Source organism: Macaca fascicularis, chromosome 11 (assembly GCF_037993035.2).
Source record: "Macaca fascicularis isolate 582-1 chromosome 11, T2T-MFA8v1.1".
Classification (NCBI taxonomy): Eukaryota; Metazoa; Chordata; class Mammalia; order Primates; family Cercopithecidae; genus Macaca; species Macaca fascicularis.
Window position 1 is genome coordinate 137,919,790 of NC_088385.1, and position 27,605 is coordinate 137,947,394.

The 27,605-nt window shown below is 46.3% G+C and overlaps 1 protein-coding gene and 1 pseudogene across 15 annotated transcripts in view; one reads left to right on the forward strand and one right to left on the reverse strand.

Annotated features, from left to right (window-relative positions):
* The window catches only part of STX2 (syntaxin 2), a 50,899-nt gene that overhangs the window by 13,136 nt on the left and 10,158 nt on the right, over nucleotides 1-27,605 (reverse strand). For 8 of the 15 annotated variants that reach the window (XR_012420849.1, XR_012420848.1, XM_045366318.3 and 5 more), the window contains exons 2-7: nucleotides 26,174-26,248; nucleotides 20,382-20,481; nucleotides 12,117-12,191; nucleotides 7,485-7,558; nucleotides 6,021-6,129; nucleotides 71-144 (exon numbers count right to left, since the gene is read on the reverse strand). Coding sequence is in view for 9 of the 15 variants with exons in the window: in XM_045366318.3 (XP_045222253.1) it covers nucleotides 71-144; nucleotides 6,021-6,129; nucleotides 7,485-7,558; nucleotides 12,117-12,191; nucleotides 20,382-20,481; nucleotides 26,174-26,248 (507 nt within the window). In the remaining 6 variants the exon portion in view is untranslated. Of the gene's footprint in view, nucleotides 1-70; nucleotides 145-6,020; nucleotides 6,130-7,484; nucleotides 7,559-10,260; nucleotides 10,334-12,116; nucleotides 12,192-20,381; nucleotides 20,482-26,173; nucleotides 26,249-27,605 lie in introns of those variants that run through there. The other 7 variants (XR_012420852.1, XR_012420851.1, XR_012420850.1 and 4 more) reach the window with 3 other exon arrangements.
* On the forward strand, nucleotides 14,550-14,639 carry LOC123567824 (small nucleolar RNA U13; annotated as a pseudogene).

Genomic DNA, 27,605 nt, shown 5'->3' on the forward strand with positions numbered 1-27,605 from the left:
GTTAAAGGGTTTTTAGAAAGCTCTGTCTACAGAAGAGGATATGGAGCCACAGGGCCGTGCCCCCACTCACGTCGGAAATGAAGATGGACGGCTTCCCGCTCTCCAGCATCTCTTCCAGCTCGTCATCTGTGGTGGTTCTCCCAGCTGAAAGACCCGCAACCACAGCCCCACTCAGAATGCAGCACAATTTAAAAACAAGGCCGTTTGCAACCATAAGTTAGCAACTACAGTCGTAGTTGTTAGCATTTTTCAATAATTTTTTTAAACCTTTTCTTAAGCAGATATTGACAATGAGAAATGAACCTAAGATTGAGACGCAGGAAGAACTAAAAACACTCCAAAAAACTTTATGTTACGAACAACACAATTTCATTTTAATATTAGTGAGAAACAACTGCAGAAAGGAAATCGGTAAACAATGTTTTGGCACACTGGTTTCCCTAAGAGTTTAACTCTGCCTCATGTAAAAGGGGGTTAAGCTGAATGTAGCATGTATTAAATGGGGGTCAATAAAGTCTATGTGATGAGAGTCAGAAGCCCGAACACTTTCCGTGTTCTGAGAGGGAGGCTTGCTCTGTAGCCCAGGCTGGAGTGCAGTGGCGTGACCTTGGCTCACTGCAACCTCTGCCTCCCAGGTCCCGGTACAAGCAATTATCCTACCTCAGTCTCCTGGGTAGCTGGGATTACAGGCACGCGCCACTATGCCCAGCTAATTTTTGTATTTTTAGTAGAGACAGGGTTTCACCATGTTGGCCAGGATGGTCTTGAACTCCTGACTTCATGATCCGCCCGCCTCGGCCTCCCAAAGTGCTGGGATTACAGGCATGAGCCACCGCACAAATGTGTAATGACTTCTAAGAAACATGTACACAGGTTTTTGGAAACCTGTTAATTACTATTTTTCATAGTTTGTGCCACAGAAAACAAAAGAAAATGAATAAATGTCATAATAATTCAAATGTCATCTAAGAAGCAGCATTATTCATAATTGCCAAAAAGTGGAAACAATGCAAACGTCTGTCCCCCGATGCCTGTGGGAGCAAACTGCGGTCTAGCCACACGCTGACGCACAATTCAGCCACAAAAAGAAAGGATGCTTTGGGGGTTTGTTGTTTTGTTTTTTGAGACAGGGTCTCACTCTGTCGCCCAGGCTGGAGTGCAGGGGCACAATCACAGCTCACTGCAACCTCTTCCTCCTGGGTTCAAGCAATTCTCATGCCTCAGACTCCTGAGTGGCGGGGACTACATGGGTGCGCCACCACGCCCAGCTAATTTTTGTATTTTTTGGTACAGGTGGGGTTTCACCATTTTGGCGAGGCTGGTCTCGAACTCCTGACCTCAAGTGATCTGCCCACCTCAGCCTCCCAAAGTGCTGGGATTACAGGCGTAAGCCACCGTACCCAGCCTGGGTCTTACTCTGTCATCCAGACTGGAGTGTAGTGGTGTAATCTCAGCTCACTGCTGCCTTGACCTCCTAGGCTCAAGCAATCCTCCTGCCCCAGCCTCCCGAGTGACTGAGATTATAGGCACACACCCCATGCCTAGTTTATTTTTTATTTTATTTTATTTTATTTTTTTACAGACAGGGTCTTGCTATGTTGTCGAGCTGGTCTTGAACTCCTGGCCTCAAGTAATCCTCCCACCCTGGATTCCCAACCAAGGTGTTGGGATTAGTATAGATGTGAGCCACCACATCCCACCCACCCCATGGTGAAACCTTGCAAAAACTGTGTTACAGGAAAGAAGTCAGCCACAGAAGAACACACAGTGTATCATTCCGTTTACACAAAACATCCAAAATGGAAAATGTGCAGGGCTAAAAAGTAGAATGCAGTTGCCTTGGGCTAGGAGAAGAGGAAATGCAGAGTGACCGGTGGTGGGTGTGAAATTTCCTTTTGGTGTGATAAAAGTGTTCTAAAATTGATTGTGTGTGGAAATATGCCAAAAACCACTGAATTAATTGTATGCCCCAAATATCATTCACATATTAAGAGATTTACTTCTAAATAAAGTGGTTGAGATGTCATTTAATGAAAAAAGTTTAAAGTTAGTAAACTGCAAAATTTGTTTACTTACACTGTTTTTTTGGAGGTAATTCTCAATCATTTAAAAATCTATATAAGGGCAAACATGGTGGTTTACATGTATAATCCCAGTGCTTTGGGAGACCAAGGTGGAAGGATTGCTTGAGGCTAGGAGTTTGAGACTAGCCTGGACAACATAGCAAGACCCCATCTCTACAAAACATAAAATAAAATAAAATTTTAAAATCTATTCAAAATAGCTCAATAAGGAGATTCTCTCAGTTTTGCTTTGCTTTTTTAAAAACATGAAAAGTGTTTTAAATAATGTAAAATATAATCATCAAAACTAGAAATTTCAGCTTGGGCAACATAGTGAAAACCTCATCTCTACAAAAAATAAAATTAGCCAGGTATGGTGGTGTGCTTCCGTGGTCCCACTCGAGAGGCTGAGGTGGGAGGATCCCTGGGAGGCCACAATAAATGGTTACTACAACATTGCACTCCAGCCTGGGTGACAGAGTGAGACTCTCAAAAAAAAAAAAAAAAAAAAAAAAAAACCTAAAAGTTACAGTTCATGTCTCACGTTCACAAAGCTCTTCCCACTGGCTGACCGCTAAGTCTGAGAAACAGCCTGGGGTCATGGCATGTGAAACGCAGCGTACGTTCCTAATTCCTTCTCCGGAATGCTGAAATCCAAAACATTATGAAACCTGGGTTTTCTCTTAAGCTTGATGTCAATATTCAATGAGCGGCAAAATCTGACCTGAACTGAGTCATGGCTATTTATAATCTTAACTCATCCCACTTACTGTGAATACTCACCTTTCTCTGGAGAGCTCTGTGAATGTGCCTGATTACAGGCTGCCGTCCTAGACCCCACCTGGGGAGTACATAATACACCTCTTATACATCGTACTGTCTTCCTAAAATCTGAACCGTTCTGAACTCTGAAACACACACAGCCCCAACCATTCCAGAGAAAGCACTGTGGGCCTGTCTAACATGCCCTGGTACAAGAAGAAACTCACTTGCCATTTGAAGAAATAAAGCACACAGCACAGGGAAAGATATCCTGTGATACAAGGTAAGAAGCCTGCCTGACGACAGGGCTGACTGAAGGAAGAAAGAAAGGGTTTCGAAAAAATGGTTCTAGGTGCAAGGATTTGGAGAAGACCACCGCTGTGTGGCCAGAGTGACGCCATCCTGAAGGAAAACTGCCGTGACGACCGATGTTTGACTCGTGCATGCCAAGCTGTTCTGCAACGAGGTCTGAAGACAATGCCTGTGGCGCAGGCAACCTCTCATCAAGATGCTCACCCAGCCTGACCAGTGGTCGCAAGTCTCGTCAAGCAAGTCTGAAGACAGGGCTGGCTGCACGCGTTCTACCCTGAAAGCCTGCTTTATAAAGAACGCTTTCTGGAGGGCAGGCGGCTGTGGGGATCCACCATCTCTGTCTCTTGGGGGCTTGTGTTCGTACATCCCTATTCAGTGTTTCCTTCCGAGACACTGCATTTGTTAGCCTCTTTCTTTGGCCTCTCTGCTCGCTCAGCCTTTGGGGGTGAGTTTGCATAGATCTGCTCACTTCGGAATAGCCACATGGAGGGTTTAGAATTTAACAGACTTAAAAGAATTACTAAAAAAAACTCCCAGCATGTATATGATACTTCATTGCTTATAAGACACGTTCACAAACAGTACTGCATTCAACAGAGCACGATTGCAAGAGAAGAAACTCGAAATGAAATTCTGTGGGCTAAGATAGAATAATGTGGGAAAGAGAGGAGAGACAGGTGATCTGATCACGCTACGGGATTCACGGGGAGTGAAGACAGGATGGACCTGCAGGAGAGACGGCGCGGGGCCTTCAACCCCAGGCTGGGGGACACCGTGCTAGGAAGTGCTCACCACAGAGTCCCAGAGCGCAAATCCTCACAGTGCAACCAGCTGCCTGTAATGATGACGTTCACTTTAAAAAGGACTAACAGATCCCTGAAGTCAAAGCGGTTTGTAAAAACTTTTCACAGAAAAGCAGTCTAGTCGACATCATGATGGAGCATTTCTGCCAGGATGGAGCAACAGGGACCGTCTTTTCCCTGCCACTTGAAATAACAACAACAAACCCACCAAAATCTACAAAACAATGATTTCAAGACCCTAAGCGTCAGGCCACACGCAGATTCCCCACAGATGGAAACAAGCCAGGCGAGCCTGCCGCTGCCCCCAGGTGGAATTCTTGTGTAGGCCACAGAGCAGACAGGGCCCAGGGGAGCCCGGAGGTCCCCAAGCAAAGGCACAGAGCTCAGGGGAGACCAAGGCAACCGGATTTGCAAGATGGAGTACGAGAGATGAGAGAGATGCAGAGAGCGAGCTGCACAGACCCCGCATGCTCACTGGAGGGCTGACTGGCGTGCCAGACGGAACACGCTGCCAGGCAGATGAGGGTGCCATGAGGTTCGCAGCCATCAGAGCAGGTACTCAGAAGGGTCTTGCATCAGGAGTAATGAACGACAGGCCTGCAAATAAAGCTGCTCTGCTTCCTTTAAACACAAGATCCCAAAGGATAAACCATGCTCATGTGATTTAACTACATTCTAAAACAAAGGCCAAGGAGATTTACAAAAACACTCAAAATACAGAAATACCCACCACCCAACAAAGTAACATTCACAATGTCTGGCACACACTCGAAATTTACCAGGCTTGCAAAGAAGCAGGAAAACACAAGCCACAGAAAGGAAGGAAATCAACCAACCAGAGCAGACAGGACACTGGAGTTGGCAGACAAAGAGGTGACAAGTTACTGCAAGTGCGTCCCAGGTGTGCAGTGGGAGCAACACGGGAGCCACAGAAAACACCCAGTAGAACTAGCAGCAGAAACCACAGCATCTCAGCGTCCCAGGTGTGCAGTGGGAGCAACACGGGAGCCATGGAAAACACCCAGCAGAACTAGCAGCAGAAACCACAGCGTCTCAGTGTCCCAGGTGTGCAGTGGGAGCAACACGGGAGTCACGGAAAACACCCAGCAGAACTAGCAGCAGAAACCACAGCGTCTCAGGTGAAACATACACTGGAGGAGGTTAAAGGCACATCACACAAGGAAGAGAAACTGACCAAAACCAAACACACTGGAAAAGAGCATCTAAAACATGAGGAGCCTCGCTGAGCTGGGGGACAAGGTCAAGCAGCCTGCAGCCTGGCGGGTGTATGACAACATTCTCCGAGGGGGACGTGCAGCGTTGGGAGCCGGGATGGGCCTGAGGCTTCATCTGACCTGCGAGCTGACAGGCTGGCCTGCCAGGACTCCGTGGAGGCCGGCAGAAGGTCCAAGGCCCCAGGTCAGGGACAAAGGGCTTTCCTACTCACAGCACAGCAGGCAACCTGAGGCTCATGAGCAGCTGTCCACAGCCCCCAGTCTCATGGGGAGACGGAGAGCAGCCACAGTGGGACATCCTCACAGTGGGTCTGTGTGTCTGAAGGACCTGAGCTTGGGAACCCCAATCTTTCACAATGGGGAGTCTGCAAACCTGACCAACCTTTATCCCCGAAACAGACCCGTCTGTCCCCGAAGAAGGCACCATGTCCACTGCCATGGCCAATGGTCCCCACAGACACCCTTGAAAAGAGTCTGGGGTAGTAGGGCTGCTGCCTCTGCTCACGGACAAGGAGAGCTGTGGGGAGCCACGAAGATGCCCCCGAACCAGGGCAGGATGGGACTGAGGACACAGAAACACTCGAAGAGGAAATGACTGAACACTCTCCCAATCTCCCTGAAACTCTAAAAGGAATGGCAACGAGCAAGGTAAACCCCACCGCTTAGGACTTCCTGAAGAACAGGTTTGCCCAGCTCACGGCACAGGGAGCTACAAGTGGTCTTTGGGTTTTACAGTATTGGTGAAAATAGACATGGAGTTCCTTTTCTGAAGTTAAAGTCATTTGAAGTGGGACCCTAAGGGAGAAAAACATGATTTTAACAAAGACGGAGTCTCCATTACTCACTTATCTCCAGCTGGCGCTGGATGCGGCCCTTGCTCCGCTCCCGAAACAGAGTCTGTGCCTCATTGTACTCCGCCATGGCTTCCACAAACTTCCGAGACAGCACCGAATGCTAACAACACAGGAAAACTACATTCGTATCTGAGGGCCATGCCTTCCACTGAAAGTGACATGCAAGACATGCATTTTGGAAACTCAAACTACATGTTCTTCTGTTCCTGCAAATGGAAAATGACAGTGGCAAAGTCCCCATGATAGCATCTGTGCTAAGAACTTTGCATGCATCATCTTACCTAATTTTCACAAGAGCCCTATTATGCCAGTCACATCCCTCTTAAAGAAAACCACGACTTTGAGGTCATTAGCCCAAGGTCACAGGCTTTTCTGATAAACATGGATCACCGCTGGGACCCAGGCAGGTGGACCCCAGAGTCCACGTGCTTCATCGCCTCGTGCCCACGAGGCCTCAGGGCTCTGTCTTCCTCTGGGCTGCACCACAAACCACTGAAACGTGGCGGCCTGACCACAAACACTCAAATCATTGGGATAATCCCTGCTCTTCGGAATAGAACTCTGTTGATAGATTGAATAGATTTTTCTTCACAATAAAGAGATGTTCTACAAATACTGTGAAAGGAAAATAAAATCGCAGGACCTCACACTCACTACCCCAAAGGGACAGTTAAGCTTGGGAACTAAGTCATACAAAACACTGCCCTCCCTCCTCTTCCCAAACAGATGGCTGCAGGGACAGAAGGCCGCACCCCTCCCCAGCGGCCTCCCACACAAAGTGTTCACAAGGAAATTCCTCGTGGGTCCCCGACTCTTTCAGAATCCATATCCCCCCAAAAACTAACTCTAAAACCGAGTTCTGCTGAATCTCACCCTGACAATGTCGGTCAGCCGCTTATCTTCACCGGTACAGGACAAAGACAAGACTACAAGTCACCCTCGGCCCACCCTGAGAAATGCATGGATAGCTCCTCCCTCAACTCAGGCTCACATTGGCCCAGGTAGGAGGCACGGGAGGAGTGCAGAATCAACCCCCACTCCTCTCTTCCCACATGTGAAATGTGAATGCAGTGAGCACTGACCAAAGCCTCACAACAGCGTGGCCACCTCGCTGCCTACCCCCGCTTTTTCTCTCTTTTTTCCCCCTTTCCTCCTTCCTCTCCTGCCTGCCCTTTCCCCTTTAAATATCAAAGTCCTCAAAACCCTCTTCGGGAAAGGCACAAACCACAGATCCTACCCTAATTTGTATTTCTTTTTTCCAAGTGTGTCCTCAGCTTTGGCAAAATAAACCTCTGTCTCAGATACTTTTGTTTTATAATACTGTATTATTTTTGTGCAGAAATACTGTGAGGATAAGCACGACAGTAAAGATGAAATTATTCAGAGTCTGCAAGAAGAAAGTAAAAACACTTATTCTGCGGCATTACTTCCATCTAAATGAGGCTGATACCAAACCTGGGTTCTTCGTATCCGAAGATCCACTGAAGTCCGGTTCCCACTCTCATCCTGATCAAAACTTTGTTCAATAGCTAGGAACAAATAGGAAATAATTACTTTCCAAATTTAAAAATGAAAATGTTTCAAGTCTAACTTCAAATTCCTTTTATTTCTTATCTTTCAAGTACCTTTATAAAACTTAAGCTAATGAACAAGTGACCTTTTAAAGCAATCTACTAAAGAGACAATCCCTCAATAGGAAATTGTTTTTTGAGACAAGGTCTGGCTCTATCACCCGGGCTGCAGTGCAGGGGCACAATCTCGGCTCACTGCAACCTCAGCCTCCCAGGCTCAAGCAATCCTCCCACCTCAGCCTCCTGAGTAGCTAGGATTACAGGCATGTGCCACCACATCAAGCTAATTTTTGTATTTTTTGTACAGACGGGATTTTGCCATGTTGCCCAGGCTGGTCTCGAACTCATGAGCTGAAGTGATCCACCTGCCTTGGCATCCCAAAGTGTTGGCATTACAGGTGTGAGCTACTGCACCCAACCCCATCAAGAGGAAATTATTACTGCTCTTGAGAAGCATGTATATGTAGATACACACAGATATATATACACATATATGCACACATATATACACAGATACACACAGATATATATATACATATATGCACACATATAGACACAGATACACAGATATATATACATATATGCACACATATAGACACAGATACACATATATATACACATATATGCACACATATATACACAGATACAGGTATATATACACACATATGCACACATATATACACATATATACACAGATATATATACCCATATATGCACAGATACACACAGATACACATATATGCACACATATATACACAGATACACACAGATATATATGCACACATATATACAGATACACACAGATATATATACACATGTATGCACACATATATACAGATACAGATATATACATATATGCACACGTATATACAGATACACACAGATATATATATGCACACATATATACAGATACACACAGATATACACATGTATGCACACATATATACACAGATACAGAAATATATACATATATGCACACATATATACACAGATATATACACATATATGCACACATATATACAGATACACACAGATGTATATATACATATATGCACACATACACAGATACACACATATATACACACATATGCACACATATATACACAGATACACACAGATATATATGCACACATATATACAAATACATATTTACTCATCCAAAAAAATGGAAACATAATCAACAAATTTTAAAACTGGGTACCGCTAAAGGGAAAGGAGAAACAAGGGGGGACAAAGAAAGAAGTTAGACTCTGAATATGTTTTATAAATTTGACTTCAGAATAATATAAATACTTCACAAAACTATAATGCAAAATTAAATTTTAAAAGCATTAATCCCTAAACTTCAAAGGAAAAAATAAAACAAAACTAAAGTAAGTCAAGTTAACGATATAAACACACAGAGGAGCCGGGTGCGGTGGCTCACACCTGTAATCCTAGCACTTTGGGAGGCTAAGGCAGGCAGATCACTTCAGGTCAAGAGTTTGAGACCAGCATGGCCAACATGGTGAAACCCTGTCTGCACTACAAATACAAAAATTAGCCAGGCGTGGTGGCAGGTGCCTGTAATCAGAGCTACTAGGGAGGCTGAGGCAGGAGAATTGCTTGAACTCAGGAGGCGGAGGTTGCAGTGAGCCGAGATCGCGCCATTGCACTCCAGCCTAGGGGACAAGAGCGAATCTCCATCTCAAAAAAATAAATAAACACACAGAGGAAAAACCATTCAAAGTAACTTGAAAACCCAGTAATTTGTAGCTGGACACAGTGGCGTGTGCCTGTAGTCACAACTGCTGGGGGGATCACTTGAGCCTAGGAGTTCGAGGCTGTAGTGCACCATGATCACACTGGTGAACAGTCACTGCACTACAGCCTGGCCAGCACAGCAAGACCTCAGGTCAAACAACAACAACAACAACAACAAAAAGTAATCTGATTATATCGCCCAGTGGGATACACCTATAGACAAAAAGAATGAAAAAAAAAATAAAAAATAAACTTAAGTAATCATACTCTTGACAGTAGATGCTGGCATAATTATTTTGGGTCTGTTGTTGTGTGTACTATGAATAGCAAGTGAATAATTATGTAAGTGTCAGTGAGAACCAGAATTTGGGGCATAGTTGAAAGGATATAAAGATGTAATATCGCCTGTATTAAGTAAAAATCCTTTCAAAAAAATTTTTTTAGTCCTTCCTTTATTCTTAATTTGGAGTCTCAGTAACAAATCATGATTCATTTTATCTTTTTAAAAAATCTTAGCCCAATCCACTGCAAAAGCCCAGGAAACAATGGTCAGGTCATCGTCATGTATGGCAATACATTCCCCAGTATGCCGACCTCGGTGTCTAGATAACATTCTTCAGACGCAGCAGCGGGGCTCCCTGGGGAAATGGCTGATCCCAGGCCCAGGAAAGGAAAGGGGTGAAATGAGCATGGGTCCTTTTGTCACAGCAAAAAGTGGAAAGGCTGTCACAGACAATGAGGGGCCTACCAAAAGGACTCAAGAGTCCACCTTACTAGCCAAAGGGACCATCTGAGCATTGAGGAGAACGCAACAATGAAAACATCAGATGTGTTTAAATCCATTGCTCACAACGATGGACGAGAAGCAGCAACAGAGACTCTCCCTGGTCGTCTCTGGAGGACTCCAGGGAACCGACCTATGAAAATTACACCAGAGAGAGACAGAGTCCAACGCTGATCCTCTCTGTCCTCCATGATCTGTGACCCAGAATGCGCTTTGGCTCCCTTGGTCGGAGAAGCCAGGTCATTTGTCCCACAGAACCTGCCCCGCTGCACACTTTGCTGATTTCACCCTGCTGTTGCAGAGCAACACATTCAGCAGGCTCTGCTGTCCTCTGTATTTACTGTAGGCTGATAGAGTCTCCAAACTTTATCCAATTCAAGAGTTGAAGGGGAAAGGTTTCTTTTTAAATAACTATTCCAGCAACTAAACAAAGAAGGAATAATAAAATCAGGATATTCACGCTTGTAATCCCAGCACTTTGGGAGGCTGAGACGGGCGGATCATTTGAGGTCAGGAGTTTGAGACCAGCCTGGCCAGCATGGCGAAACCCTGTCTCTACTAAAAATACAAAAATTAGCCAGGTGTGGTGGAGGGCGCCTGTAGTCCCAGCTACTCAGGAGGCTGAAGCAGAAGAGTCACTTGAGCCCAGGAGGTGGAGGTTGCGGTGAGCCGAGATCACGCCATTGCACTCCAACCTGGGTGACAGAGACTCCATCTCAAAAAAAAAAAAAAAAAAATCAAGATATTACTGCTTGCAACTGCTAATGAATTATGGATCTTGGAAACAATCATCCATTTTTGACAATATCACAGAATAGAAAAGAATGTTATATCTTATTTAAAATGTTACTGAACTTACTTAGAGCCAAGAAAAAATGTTAATATCACCACTAACATCTTAACATAACCATGAGGACATAAAATCTGTAATCAGATGCTGCATCTTTACATTTTAAAAACCCACAAAAAACACGTGAATCAGATAAAGCTTAGAGAATTTAACTACCAACCTCCAGCAAAGTCAGAGGACGGCAAAGCCTATTAAACACGCTGCAGGGGGAAAATCAGCAAAATCTGCAGCGTGGCAGATTCTGTAGGACAAATGACCTGGTTTCACCAACCAAAGGAAAAAGTGCCAGAGAGAAAAATGATGAAGGGAGACTCTCATTTTTAAAAGCCAGAGTTTGGTCCTTACTTGGGACTCAATTCAAGCGAACTGTTTTTAAAAAAAAAAAATCATAAGACCACTGGGGAAACAGAATCTCTGCCTGGATATTTTGTACTATCAAGTAATTACAATGAAGCTGGGTTTAGATATGATGGTGGTTGTGCTCTGGGGGAAGCTTCTGTTTTTGAAATACACACTGATGAAATCTCAGATGCCTGGGGTGGGCTTCAGAATGCTCTGGGAGCGGGTTGGGGTGGGAGCTCATGGAGAGGTGTGGAGCTGGGGGGTTGGCTTGCGGCCGCCTCCTCTGCTTCTGCACACATCTGAAACCTGCCGTAATACAAGTGTTTCGCCATCTGTACAGAGATTGTTTTTGATCTTGATGCCATTCTGCAAAAATCAAATACCATGTGTTCTTCTACCAAATCAAGAAAAGCAACCTCTGTTTAAGTCCCAGGTGAAAGCTCTAAGCCTTCCGAAAAACTGCTGCTGCTAAAGCGGAATGCCAAACATCATCCAATAAATTCCACTGAGTTTGAAAGAAACGAGCAATTAAAGGGTCCATTCAAGAAGAGCTTGGCAATTCACCCTCCCAAACATCTGCAACTTAGCCTGAAATGTCATAAAAAATGTAACAGTAACAGTTTATAAGCAAACACACAACCTTTTTCAACATGAATTAGTACTCTGAATTACATACAAATAATTTATTTTAAAGCAGTCACAATTTTAATTTTTAAAAATGTAAAATAACAAAAACCAATAAAGAATAAAATAACAAAAACCCACACTCCCAATTAAACATAAAACTTCAAACTTACCCTTTAACTTGGCTCGAATTTTATTTGCAGTTTTCTTGATTTCTTTGTTCAGATCTTCAAGCTCTTCTTTTATTTCTATAAAAATTTAAAATAAAAAAATAAAATACAGCATCTGAGCTATAACATCCAACATAAATGATATCCAATGAATTTAAGTGAAACAGTATCCTTAGTAAATATTCACTTTTTTTCTGTAAGAAAAACTACCACTTATATCAGTGGTTCTCAAGGTGGGTTCCTAGACAGCAGCTTTCATAAATATCAGGTGGGACCTTAGTAGAAACACAAATCCCCGGGCCCCACCCTGGACCTACTCAGAAACTGAGGTGGCGGCAGTGGCCCAGCAAGCTGAGTTAGCAAACCCTCCAGGTGACACAAGTTTGAGACTTGCTGGTCTACACCAATGAATGAAACGGCTGCCTAAATCCACTGCTAACACCTAGACCTGGGAAAGGAAAACGGAGACATAACAATGATCTCAACAAAGTCTCCTGTGGGTATGCTCTTCTCTGGTGCTGTCAGCTGTCTCCCCAAGACGCCCAGAGAATCACAGCCACCACTTCAGTGCTGCTGGGCCGGCTGCCCTGGGCTGGCTTCTCACACACTCAGGGCTGCAAGCAGAGGGCGACGGAGGCAGGGGCCGGCCTCCTGACCTCCGTCAGGAGGGAGGCTGGCAGAGCAGGGGCCAACACTCCAGGGCGGTGCTGAGACCTAAGGCCACCCCAGGGCGTCACGGCAGCCTCTGATTTCACGCCTGGCTGCCCCAGAGCCCAGGAGGGTGGCAGGATGTCTGCTCCATGCCACACACTCACGTCTGCCAGTCCGGTGGCTGAAGTGACCTGAAGGGGGTTTCCCTCTCCTCTGGCCAGAAGTTGCTGAGACAGGAAGGCCCCCACCCCGTCTCTGGAGCCCTGCTGTCGTTTCACAGAGTCCTGCACTTGCCTCTCTCACTCAATCTCACACGCATCAGCCGGGGAAATGGCAAACGTTTCCACCATAGACAACTTGGCCAAGAATGAAAGCTTTCAGAGATGCCCGTTCTCCTCCTGGCACCCCCTCAGTTGAGCACACACAGGGTGCCCTGAGTACCCACTGCACACCAGCGCGTGCTAAGTCTTCTTTCCACGCTCAGCTGTGGTCATCAGATGCAGCCTGGATCCTCCAGGGTTTCAGAACCAGATCAGAGACTGAGTGATGTCCAGAGGTGAGAGGTCACGCACCAGTAATACCTACTGAGTGCTCTACGTGTGTGAAGGCTCATGTCATGCAAGGAGGCTAAGAAGATCACCAGGGATCTAATAACTTGGTAAAAAAAAAAAAAAAAGATAAGGCAAACCCAGGAAGCGCCAATGCCAGGCAGAAACTAACAACGGACGAGACAGGTTTCACAAAACGCCATGGGCAGCCAGGAGAAGAGGCGTCTGCTGCAGCTGTCCCGCGGGAGGGGACATCTGACCTGGGAGTGGAGAGACTGGCGGCTTCTATCCCAGGCAGGAGAAGGGACTGCAGCACAGAGCAGCAGGACAGTGGGCTGAAGTGACTGGCGTGGGAGGAGGCCGACTGCAGGCTGCCCAGGCAGGAGGGTGCAGGCCCGCCTGACTTTGGGGCTTTTACTGAGGGCACCAGTCAGCACTGAAGGTTTCTGAGCAAAAAAAGCCATCAGCAAAGAAAAGCCATCAGCAAAGACGCATTAGAGATTTTTTTTTTTTGAGACGGAGTCTTGCTCTTGTCACCCAGGCTGGAGTGCAGTGGCACAATCTCGGCTCATTGCAACTTCTACCTCCTGGGTTCAAGCAATTCTCCTGCCTCAGCCTCCCAAGTAGCTGGGATTACAGGCCCCCACCACCACACCCGGCTAATTTTTGTATTTTTAGTAGAGTTGGGGTTTCACCACATTGACCAGGCTGGTCTCAAACTCCTGACTTCGTGATCCGCCCGCCTCGGCCTCCCAAAGTGCTGGGATTACAGGCGTGAGCCACTGCATCCAGCCTAGAAAGATAATTTTTAAGCAGGGCACAGTGGTGTGCACCTGTAGTCCCAGCTACTTCAGAGGCTGAAGCGGGAGGATCACTTAAGCCTAGGAGTTTAAGGCCAACCTGGGCAACTAGCAAGATGCCATCTCTATTTAAAAAAGGAAAGAAAAAAGAAAAAAACGGAGAAAAATTATTCTGATAATGGATGAAACTAGAAAAAAAGAGAAACTAGACACAAAGGGGCCATTTCGTGGTTCTCCTCTGTGAACATGTTTCTAAAGGGAGATTCTCAGGGGAATCTTTCTACCACCCCAAGAGGTATTCTGAAATCTGTGGGGTATTTCCAGTCATCATAACAAAGGCAGAGCCACTGGCAGCCAGAAGACAGGAGCCAGGAATGGCACCAGCCAGCACCACACAGCGCTACTGAGCGTGACGACGGCACCAGCCAGCGCCGCACAGCGCTCCTGAGCGTGACGACGAGGCGTCCATGCGCGTGTGAGATGTACCACCCTCGAACCTCGTTATGTCAGCACATCACCCGCTGACCTGCATAACTTCCAAATGGACACTGCTCACTCGGGCAGGAGAAAAGACCTGTTTTCCTGAGCCCAGAACCTAACTCCAGCTTACAAATAAGTCCTATTTTCATCTGCATCGTTTCAATATCCAGTGGATTTTCAGGAATGCAACTGCCGTGACACCGCTCTGCATGGCGAGAAAGCTGTACTTCATTCTATTTCAGCGACACAACTGCCTTAGGAAAAGCACAGGGAAGCCTGCTGACAGCATCTGAATCACAACGCCTCATCAGCTTGCAGTCTTGGCTGTCAGTCACAGGACTTGTTTGTAGGGGGCAAGTGCCTGAATTTTGTTTTCTGGTGTTGTGCCTGAGCCTGCACAATACAATTTGTACTTCAGTATGTAAGTTACTTCCATTTTATGTCTTCTTCATATTAGTTTGGATATTACACGTTTTTAAAAAATTATGGAAGTAGGTAGGCTATATCATCTATGAACTTCATTTTAGGACAGTAAAGGGAACACAAAATGCCTTATAAAATAGGGCATTTAACGGGAATTACAGAGACTTGCTATGAATAAAGAGGGGGGCAGGTCCACAGTTTGTGGCGGGAGTGCTGGCTCCCGTGGCGCATGAGGCTGATGCAGACACCCCCAACGCCTGGCCACTGTGCCTGGGGAATGAGGGCTGAGTGTAGGCGTCGAAGTGAAAATGTACACACAGCAAGGGTATTTGTGCAGCGGTCCGGCCCAGCCAGCGCCTAAGCACAGCTGAGGACAATCAGACTCGGGAGACAGTCGTGAGCCACTGCGCGGCCACAGAAACCACGAGATCTGAGCGCCGGGGGTGCCGGTGGATGAGAGTCTCCCTCTTGAGCTGGTGGGCCACAGCAGGACTCACTTCCCTGGGAAAGAAAGCCCTGAGCTCTTACACAGCAGGGGTGGGAGGCACTCAGGAAGGAAAGAGTGACCTTGCTGCCACCACAGGCACACAGGGGCTTAGGCAGCTCATCAGCAAAATGAAAGAGGCACTGCCTGTCTCATCCTGCGAGACACCGGCCATAAGGTCACATGTGACAAACGTGGCATTTCCAACCACTGATATCAGGCACCTCCTCTTCCAGCGGCCTAGGTGATTCAGCTCAATCCTCCTGCTGAGAACAATTAGAAAGGGTAGACACTACTCTTTTCAAATCTGTGGAAAGCCATTAGAAACCTAACAAGGTGCAAAAATAAACAAAACAAAACAAAACAATAAAAAAAGAAAGAAACCTAACAAGGCAGGAAAGCAGACTCAGACGAGAAAACCCAAGGAGGTGGGTCCCACTTTTGCAGCCACTTTTACCGGGGGCAGGTGCCAACTCCATAAAAGGCAATTGGGCTGCAGAGAAGCGGAGAAAAGTGCTGACTCGGAGGACAGGCAGGTGGGAAGCTGGCCCTCGCAGGGGCCGAAGCGTCAGTCTAAATCATCTCAGTCCCTAAAATCAGGTCCAGAACTGCTGGCGCTTCTCACCATCTGCCAGAAATAAAAATACATCACCTCTTTATAAAGAAAATATCATTCAGGACTCGAATTATTACTACACATCATTCCAATACCAAGCTCAAAACTCAAATCAAAAATAACCAAAAAACACACACACAAAAAACCAACAAAACGGACAACATTAACCCATCCACATAGGCACCAGTTAATGAAGTTACAAGACACAGACGTTAAAACAATTCCATTCAAAGAGATAAAATGTAATATCATAAATTTTCTCAGAGAATAGGACAGTATTAAAAGGAACCAAATGGAATTATAGGAGTTAAACCAATCCAAAAATAATTCCATAGATGAAGAAAGATTCCCTGACCTGCAAGACAATCGCTGAAGAGAAATTAAAAGATAAGTCGGGAAAACATTTTCACAATGAAATATATAGAGAAAATGATGAACACTAGAGAACAAAAGAGGACAGACAGAAAGGATATAGTGAAAAGCTCTAAAAGACAATTCCGGTCGCAAAGAGAGATGACAGAAAAAGGAGCAAGAAGTAATGGCCAAAGTTTGAAGAAGTAATGGCCAAAGTTTTTCAAAACACAGCCAGAAAATGTCAATCCAAAGATTCAAGAAGCCTTATAAGAGGGAAAAAGAAAACGAAAAACACATTTTAAAACATCAAAGTAAAACTGCTAAAACCAAAGACCAAAAACCAAATACCTTAAAAGCTCTAATTAGCTGGAAAAAAAAAAGTAAAGCCAAAGACACTGGAAAAATATGTTTTAAATCTTCAGAGTGGTGAAAGAAAGTAACTTCTAAACTAGAACCTTCTACTCAGTGAAAATATCCTTCGAGAATAATACTAAACTGAGGATAACTTCAGATCATGGCGAATCTTCACTGAAGGAGGTAAGAAGGAAGCGGAGAGGAACCGCAAGGGCAGGAAGGCCTCGGGTGGGGTGCTCCCAGCCTGTGGTGGGGGCAGCTGGGCTGAAGCAGGGCAGGGGTCCTGGAGCCAAGGCTCCCTAGTAAGGCCCTGCAGTGGGAGGGGGTTGCCGGAGCCTGGCCACGCAGCTCCTTACGGGGGTTCAGGGCTTCGTTTCTGAAGGCAGAAAGCCCCATGAGTGGCCCCCATGCCCTGCAGGGGAGGAGACAGGAGAGAGGCAACATAGTGAGATGTTGTTTCCACAAAAAAAAAAAAAAAGGTGTGTGTGTGTGTGTGTGTGTGTATATATATACATATTATTTATATATGTGTGTATATATATGTTATACATATATGATATATATAAACCTGTAATCCCAGCTACTCAGGAGGCTGAAGTGGGAGGACTGTCTGCGCCCAGGAGGCTGAGCCCACAGTGGGCTGAGATCACGCAGCTGCACTCCCGCCTGGTCGACAGAGGGAGACTCCGCTGGGGCGGCGGGGGGAAGAATCACAACAGCACTGAAAGGCAGATGCCACCACTAGCCCATTTCACACGTGTGGGAACAGCCCCGGAGACGTTAAGTGATGCGTCCAAGGCCACACAGGGATAACGCTGGAACAGGATCGGTGCGGCTTCCTCCAGGGCCCTCAGGGGCTTCCGCACAAGGACCCGGGTCTCCATGAGTCTGATTTCCCGCAGAAAAGCACAGAACGCACGGGAGCAGGCGGCGCTGGAGACGGAGACGGCGCAGAAGCGGTCCCAGCGCAGTCCGAGGGGGAGCCCCAGGGAACTGCCGAGGGAACAGGAAGCGGAGAAAACGCGAGCGCGCGCAGCCGCAGGACGACGGCCCCCGAACACAGGGCGCCAGCCAGGCTGACGGCTGACTGCAGGAGCGAATCAAACCCCCGCCGTCCTGCAGGAGAATCCCAGCCTTGCCGTCACTAAAACCCAAACGAGAACCACACACACTTCATGCTCCTGCAGGGCTGGATCCGTGTCTTGGAGGGCCTGAAATATCTACGTTTTGCAAAGACGCTCTTTTAATACAAAAGAAAAAAGAAATAATACAAAAGTAGAAAGTGAAAAAAGAAAAATGCAGGTAAAAGGCCCTTCGTCCACCTCTCTGCCCTGGGATCCGTGGCTGCAGGTGGCGCGACGCGCGCGGTGCTAGGACCGGGGACCCGCCCGGGACCGGCTGCCTCTGGCGCCACCTGGCGGCCGCCGTGCCCAGCCCCGCCCCAGGTCCTGAGGTTGACGGGAGGGCAGCAGCCTGGGAATCGCCTGCTCACCAGGACCTAAGCAGGGCGCCTGCCCGAGGATGGGGAGACACGGGGGAGGCGGAGCACCGTAGTCCCCATTCCTCCCTCCCACCCTCCCCTCTTTCTTTAGGAACAGGGCGGGAAGGCCAAGAGCCTGTCCCTCTCTGTATTATCCCAGGCCCGTCATTGGGAGAGGGGAATCACTGCATTTTGCTTTTTAAAGACCAACCAAGGAAGCGGCTGGAGGCTGCTGCCCACATTTTGGTTCACACTCTGTCACAAAACAAAAGACAAAAAAGCAACGGTTTTCTTTAGAGCCCGAAAGGGACTATCATCAAACAGTAACAGTTCTAAATTTACTCAAAAAATATTCTATCTGCTATGACTTGGCAGCAAAAATGTTTTGGAGGTAAATTATTCCAAAAAAAATGCTGATACTTATTCAAATAGAATTTCCCTAAGCATTAAGCATGATGTTAACAGATGGGACATAAAAGGTCCTATGGGCAAATAAATGTGTGAAACACTAAACAAAGCTAAACAGGCTTCCTTCTAGGAAGACTTCTCAGAGCCTTGATTATTCTAAGGTTACTGCAACTTCCCAAGAGGGGCTGGGCGACGGCACGAAGAGGTCCCGGGAAGGAGCTGGCCGCAGCACCCTGGCTGCACGGACTAGCTCATGAGAGGGCGGCTCCAGAAACATGTTGGGAAACACACTTCTGAGCCACTGAGAAGGCACAAACAGAGGCTCAGAACCTTATTTTACAAGACACACACAATTTTAAAATGCGTTCTTTTTCAATTTAATACTACTTTATTTTTTCAACGTACGGCTACACTAAGTAATAGTCCAACAAAAAATGTATTTGCTGGCAACTTTCTTCCAAGACCAAAAATACGTGTGCCCCCATCACCACTTCCATTCAATACTGTACTGGAGGTCAGCTAATTAAGTCAGTTAAAACTAACAAGCATAAGAGCTGCAAGGAAAAAAGTTACTATTATTCACAATGATATGATTGGGGACAAAGACAATCCAACATTAGCTACAGAGGATATTAGAATTAATAACTGATTAGGCAAGGGGTACGAGGCCAATATGCAAAAATCATTGTATTTCTATATGCCAACAACAAACAGAGAAAATGACATTTAAAGTAGATATGGCTGGGTGCGGTGGCACTTTGGGAGGCCGAGGCGGGTGGATCACAAGGTCAAGAGTTCGAGACAAGCTTAGCCAATATGATGAAATCCTGTCTGTACTAAAAATACAAAAATTAGCCGGGCATGGTGGTGGACGCCTGTAGTCCCAGCTACTCGGGAGGCTGAGGCAGGAGAATTACGTGAACCCAGGAGGCAGAGGTTGCAGTGAGCCGAGATTGTGCCATTGCACTCCAGCCTGGGCGACAGAGCAAGACTCCGTCTCAAAAAATAAATAAATAAATAAATAAAATAAAATCATGTCTTTTCTCCCAATGAGGAGATGCAAATACCGTGGGGAAGCAAATTGGGACAAAAATCCAGGTTCTTCAGCTGCTTCCACTGAGCTCCTTTCACTCTTCTGTGTGCCTCAGATTCAAAAGGAAGCAAATGTGAAGCAGATAAAGAGAAAAAAAGCATTTCTTCTGTGCCATCCTCCACAGGCACTGAACGCAGCACAGTCCATACAAAAGCTCCTCCTTAAGACTTTCAGAGTCACCTCAGTGTGTCTTCCTATTTCACTCTGCTCTTACAAGTACTGTTTTCCAAATCAATCCCGGATTCACTGCCCTCTGAACATAAAGTGCTGTCTTGCTGACCTGTGGTCTAATCTTGGCTCCTAAGCTCTGCGAAGCCACTTTCGTGTATTCTTTAGGATCTGATCCATCCGTGGTCCTCACTCGGGCTGCCCATGACAATCACATGGGCAGCTTCAAAACAAACCATACAGACGCCCTGGCTCGCCCCAGGCCAAACGCCTCAGACTCTCTAGCTTATCAGCATTTCGTACAAACGCCCCTGCATCTAACGTGAAGCCAGAGTCGAGGCCTGTGCTGCAGACAGCAAGAGAGACACACAGACAGACAAACTTTTTGTTGTTAAAACCAACAACTTACTTCCTTCTGGGTTTGGTGCAGAAAGAATGATGCTGTGGTTTTTCTTTACTTCTTCAACATACTGAGTTATTTTATCAATACTGTTTCTAATCTCCTCAACCTAGGAGAGAGAGAGAGTCATTATAGCATGGCAAACTCAAATCTGTGACCACTTTCATGCCCTAAAAGGGGAAGAATAAAGGAGGGAAATAAATAATTACCACATAAGAAATAAAAAGCCTCTCCCATTCTCACACTGATATAATTTTTTTTTTTGAGACAGAGTCTCGCTCTGTCGCCCAGGCTGGAGTGCAGTGGCGCGATCTCGGCTCACTGCAAGCTCCGCCTCCCGGGTTCAAGCCATTCTCCTGCCTCAGCCTCCCCAGTAGCTGGGACTACAGGCGCCCACCACCACGTCCGGGTAATTTTTTTTTGTATTTTTAGTAGAGACGGGGTTTCACCGTGTTAGCCAGGATGGTCTCGATCTCCTGACCTCGTGATCTGCCCACCTCGGCCTCCCAAAGTGCTGGGATTACAGACGTGAGCCACCGCACCCGGCAGTCTCATTAAATTTAAAAAATAAAGATATACCCTATGAATATTTCTGCCTTCATACCTAAAGCAGTACCAATCACCATTCACCAGGAAAACCTATCAGGCTGTAAAAATTTCTAGTCAAGTCCCAAGCATGACACAGACGGGGCCAATTAGAAGCGTACTACTACTAATACCCATTTTCAGTATAACCAGGAAGTAAGCCCATAAAACATGCGGCACAGTGGCTCACACCTGTAATCCCCGCACTGTGGGAGGCCAAGGTGGGCGGATCACTTCAGGCCAGGAGTTCGGGACCAGCCTGGCCAACATAGAGAAACCTCTTCTCTACTAAAAATACAACAATTAGCCGACTGAGGTGGCACACACCTGTGATCCCAGCTACTCAGGAAGCTGAGGCTCAAAAATCGCTTGAATCAGGAGGCGGAGGTTGCAGTGAACAGAGATCGCACCACTGCACTCCAGCCTGAGCAACAGAGCAAAACTCTGTCTAAAAAAAAAAAAAAAGAAAATAATAATAATAATACTCTTATGGGAGGAGGTATCTACAGCTCACACAGCCAAACCTTCATAATTGTTATCTTTGACCTCTAAATGTTTAAATTCAATATGTGTTTCAAAATGTAATGTATCATTAGCAAGATTTATCTAGATGGAGTCATAACATTATCTTCAAAAACCTCTATGTCACGCTGAAAAATGACCCTAAAGAGGTTCAGGTCCTAATCCCTGGGCCTGTAAGTTACCTTATAGGACAAAAGATATTTTGCAGATGTGACTAAACTAAGGATCTTGAGATGGGAAATTACCCTGAATTCTCCAGGTGGGTCCTCATTAACCCATTTATGCCAGAGGCTACAATTCGTGTGTGTGAAAAATCAGACCTTGGCGATGACCCTGAGCACTAGGATATAAATAACTCGCACAAGCTTAGCATTCCAATAATGGAACACTAGGCATAAATGGGTTAAAGTCGTAAGTGTTCTTAGAAGACAGCAGTAGAGGGACATCCAGCACAGAAGTAGCAAGGTGAGCCCTGAAGCAAGATGCTCTGCTGCCAGCTCCTACCTCCTTCCTCATTTTAAAATAGTAATTATAGGCCAGGCACAGTGGCTCATGCCTGTAATCCCAACACTTTGGGAGCCAAGGCAGAAGGATCACTTGTGGCCAAGAGTTTAAGACCAGCCTGGGCAACACAGAGAGACCCCATCTCTACAAAAACTAAAAGAAAAGAAAATTAGCTGGGCACAATAGTCCATGCCTGCAGTCCCAGCCACTCAGGAGGCTGAGGCAGGAAGACCACTTGGGCCCAGCAAGTTGAGGCTGTAGTGAGCTGTGATTATACTACTACACTCCAGCCTGGGCAACAGAGCAAGATCTTGCTCTTTAAAAAAAAAAAAAAGAAAGAATTATTAACCATTACATGTCGTGGCACAATCCACGTCCTAATCCCGGAGTCTGTGAATATGTCGCCTTGCACAGCAAAGGGAACTTTGCAGATGTGATCCAGTTGAGTCTTGAGACTGCCCTGGATTATCTGGGTGGGCCCAATGGAACCACAGGAGTCCTTACAAGACAAGACAAGAGGACCAATGTTGGAAAAGGGACACTTGATCATGAAAACAGCGGCTGGAGTGATGGCTTTGAAGGTGGAGGAAAACCAAGAACACAGGCCCCCTGCGGAAGCGGGAGAGGAAGGCAGCTCCAGGAGGCTCGCAGCTCTGCCCTGCCAGCACCTGAGCTTCTCCAGGCCCTGGAACTAGGAGGGGGTGATAAACGTGTTGTTGAACCACAGTGATTTGTTACAGCAGCAGCAGGAAACTGACACACATGTCAACATAAATAACACATTTCTGTGAAAAAATAGATCTCCAAAAAATCAGTGGAAACAGGGGCAGTGATTTGCACTTTTTGTAAATCTAATGTCTAGCTTAATAGAAAGCACCCTGATCATCACAGCTACTCTTGGGTTTGGTGTGTTGGCTCTGAGAAACTCCGTCACTGTGCAGTCATAAGAGAGTAAAAATGGCAATGATCATCTTAGTATTACTTTGAAAAGAGCTTTGACCACAGAATCCTCTTGAAAGGATCTTAGGGACCCCAAGGACTCCTAGGCCAAGCCCCAGACCAGATTTGAAAAGTCTAAGTATTAAAGAATCACGCAGGCCAGGGGCAGTGGCTCATGCCTGTAATCCCAGCATTGTGGGAGGCCAAGGTAGGCGTATCACTTGAGATCAAAAGTTCAAGACCAGCCTGGCCAGCATGGCAAAATGCCGTCTCTACTAAAAATACAAAATTAGCCAGGCGTGGTGGCGTGCCTGTAGTACCAGCTACTCAGGAGGCTGAGACAAGAGAATTGCTTGAACCCAGGAGGAAGAGGCTGCAGTGAGCCGAGATCACACCACTGCACTCTACCCTGGGTGACAGAGTGAGGCTCCGTCTCAAGAAAAGAAAGCAAAATTACCATTTCTAAAGTAATACACATATGTTAGAAAGTAAAAGAAAAAAAACATTATTTTAACTCTTGGAGAGTTCTGCAATATATACCGCTGCTAACTCCAAGCCCCCGTGTGGCTCCAGAGGAACAGGAAACTGCAGGGCTACACACCCGCACCCAGAGAGGCACCGAGAGAGAATGGTGCCAGCTAGCATTTTATGTCCGGAAATAACACAGCACGGGGGGCCTTTGGCTCCGTTATAAATCGTCTTCGCAGAAACGAGGCTCCCTGGCCACCCTTCAGAGCACTGTTTTAGTGTTAACCAAACACTCGCCGTGTGAAATCCATTTCTCTTGCAAACTTCTATGTGATATTGAAGATCAGAATGAGTTTATATTAACAAACATTACTTGCTTCTGTATTTGTCTAGGAAGTCATTTCACAGAAATTAAGTGCAAACTAAATTGACTATTTAACAAATGAAAGATTGAGCTTAAGTTAGAACCCAGTGAGGACAAGCACTGGGCAAGCCTTCCTAACGCACGAGTAACCTGTTTCCCACATGCCCCGAGACGCCAGCAGCAAAGCAGACTGGCACCAGACAGACAAAGACCACAGCTTAATGGCAGTCAGTGAATTGCACAACTTAACTTTTCTGTTCTTCTTCTTTTTTTTCTTTTTTTTTTTTTTTTTTTTTTGAGACAGAGTCTCACTCTGTCACCCAAGCTGGAGTACAGTGGTGTGTTCTGAGCTCACTGCAACCTCCGCCTCCTGGGTTCCAGTGATTCTCCCGCCACAGCCTCCCAAGCAGCTGGGATTATAGGCACTGCCATCATGCCTGGCTAATTTTTGTATTTTTAGTAGAGACAGGTTTTGCCATGTTGACCAGGCTGGTCTGGAACTCCTGACCTAAGGTGATCCACCTGCCTCGGACTCCCAAAGTGCTGGGCTTACAGGCATGCATGAGCCACTGCACCCGGCCTGCACTATGTAACTTTTCTATTAAATGCAACACTTAATGGCAGGAGATTCTTTAAAATAAATACATTTTTACAAAGAACTTGCATGGAGTTAAGCAACCAAGTAAAAGGAATAAAATCGGAAAAATAATAATTTGACAAAGGGGCCAGGAAGGCTAAAGACCATTTTAAAAGTCTCATTTCCAAGAAGTGAAATCAGGAAATCCGAGCATCTTAACTCCTTTATACCTCAAAGGAACTTCCTTGTAGCTTATAATTTAATCTCATGTTTTTTTCCTTTAGATAACAGTAGCAACTAACAAATACTAGAAAACCAGTGACTAGGCTTATGTGAGATATTCAAGAAATTCTGATTGAGTCTGAAAAACTAATAACTTTCCATATACTTTTATAAACCTCTTAAAATGTTCAAATCCAGGCACTGCTAGGCGAGCTGAGGCTGTCGAGTGAAACTATCCCATGAGACTCAGCATAATCAAGGCGAGTCCTGCAACGAAGGTTCTGTCATTAAAAAACCCACTGGACATGTGTTTTCGTTCCTTCACGTTTTACAAGGTCAATGTATTTGTTCTATGACTCAATTTCAAAAATTTGAAATTATGCAACATTAGATCAGATAGTTCTTAGGTTTGAGAATTTCAGCAGGGCCTAAGCCCAAGAGCTGTGCTGGGGAGATAACCAGGAGGGGGAGGCCTCACACCTCAGACAGGATCCCAGCACTGGCAGGCTGCCACGTCTTAAAATATCAGCCACTGGGTCACCAGTGACTTTCCTCTGAGTCTTCTACCTGAGCTCATATACAGCTGATCAGTCACCGATTTCAGACCCTGAGCCCTCTGCTCTATGCACCTGCCCCCAGGACTCACTCCCACCAGTGGAGGGGCGGCAGTGCTGGTGGGAGCCACGCACACCTGACCCCTGCGCCTCAGCCAGGTGCCACCTCTGCTGCCGGAACCACCACTTCCTGAAGAACCAAGGAGTCCTCGTTCTGAGACACTGCCGGTCTTGCAGGGAGGCCTTTGTAAAACTCTCTTAAGGGGCGCCGCAGGACCTCCCAAAGGCAGCCTGCAAGGAGGAGGCGCTCCTGCAGCAGCCAGCGCCGGGTGGGAGAAGCGGGCACCCACCAGCAGAGGGCGCTGCAGGCCTGGCCCCAGCACACGCGGAGGCCGCGTGCACAGCTCCACCATCCGCACCCAACTCCCTCCTGGACTGCACCAGAACGATGATTCGCATTTTTCTCATATTAACATTGTGATCATACTAAAAATTCCAGAGAACTTATGTAATTCAAACAACTTTTTAAAATATTCGCTTAAGTATTATTTCAAATATTATAAAATGCACAATCATATTGATACACATCTTTAAAGAAGAAAGCCACCATGCGCGGGGGCTCACACTGGTAATCCCAGCACTTTGGGAGGCCGAGGCAGGCGGATTGCCTGAGCTCAGGAGTTTGAAACCAGCCTAGGCAACATGGTGAAACCCCATCTCTACTAAAAATGAAAAAAAAAAAAGAATTAGCCGGGCGTGGTGGCACGCACCTGTGGTCCCAGCTACTTGGGAGGCTAAGGCAAGAGAATCACTTGAACCTGGGAGGCAGAGGTTGCAGTAAGCTGAGATTGTGTCACTGCACTCCAGCCTGGGCAACAGAGTGAGACTCTGTCTCCAAAAACAAGAAAAAGAAAAAAAAAGAAAAAGAAAGAAGGGAGGAAGGAAGGAAGGAAAGGAAGGGAGGGGAGGGGGAAGGAGAAAGGGGGAGGGGGAAGGAGAAAGGGGGAGGGGGAGGGAGGGAGGGCAGGTAGGCAGGCTATGATTGGGTTTCATTAAACGCTCTTACCTGATGGAAGAAATCCTCCATGAAATGGTCTTTCTCAACCACAACAACTGTGTCTCCATCATCATTCTTCCTACACTACAATGAAAAATGGAAAATTCAGATTTTTAAAATTTTTATGTAGGCACAAATAGAGAACTGAAATACAAAAACAGTTCAATACCCACAAGATCTCAACTCACTAGAGCACCAAATTGTAACAAACTAGCAGCCACCACTATCTACCCCAGCTGAACTCCACAACATTTTCAACAGAACAGATCCTGGCTGAAGCAGCCGGGAAGGCGCAAGACCTGCACAGAAGCAAGGGGTGGCTTTCTCAGAACTAAGCTGCTTAGAATCGTTTAGTTCTCACTATGTAAGTCAACATCACACAGGCCAGTTTCACCTTCAAGAAGCGAACCTGCTTGTGTTGCATATTTTCCATGAACAGTAAAAACACTGGCCGGCCACAGTGGCTCACGCCTGTAATCCCAGCACTTTAGGAGGCTGAGGAGGGCGGCTTGCTTAAGTCCAGGAATTCAAGACCAGCCTGGGCAACAAGATTAAACCCTGTCTCCACAAAAAATTAGCCAGGCATGGTGGCACATGCCCGTGGTCCCAGCTACTTGGGAGGCTGAGGTGGGAGGACTACCTGAGCCCAGAAGGTTGAGGCTGCAGTGACCCTGTATCTAAAAACAAACAAAAACAAAACAAAACAAAACCCCAACATCATCCAGAAGAACGACCATTGATCAGGAGCTGAAGACCTGGGCTCCAGCCTCCTCCCCAGCAGCCCATTAGCTTGTCTCAGTCTCTGCCTCTTGTCCATGAAATACAGATAGTATTCTCCCATCTCCATCAGAAGACCCTAAGGATAAGATATTTATCAGTGTTTTATAAGGTAACACAACTTTCATGGGTCATATTAATATATAAACCAATAAAGGCTTTTGAAATTACTTCTAGTCCCTACTCTTTTTTTTCTTTTTTGGAAACAAAGTCTAGCTCTGTCACCCAGGCTGGAGTGTGGAGTGCACAGTGGCAGGATCTTGGCTCACTGCAGCCTCCGCCTACTGGGTTCAAGTAATGCTTGCGCCTCAGCCTCCTGAGTAGCTAGGATTACATGCACCTGCCACCACACCCAGCTAATTTTTTTGTATTTTTAGTAGAGACGGGATTTCACCATGTTGGCCAGGCTGGTTTCGAACTCCTGAGCTCAGGCAATCTGCCCACCTCACCCTCCCAAATTGCTGGGATTACAGGCATGAGCCACTGCACCCAGCCCGTACACTTGTCATTCTAAGCAAAGAAGCACTTCAAGACAAAATGGCAATCAACTGACAAGCAGCAGAAACTAACATTAAGACAGACCCCACATAGTCTAACACTCTTCTCCAGGATCCCACACCACTCTAAAAACCAAAAAAGAACGGCTGAAGATACTGAGTGCCAG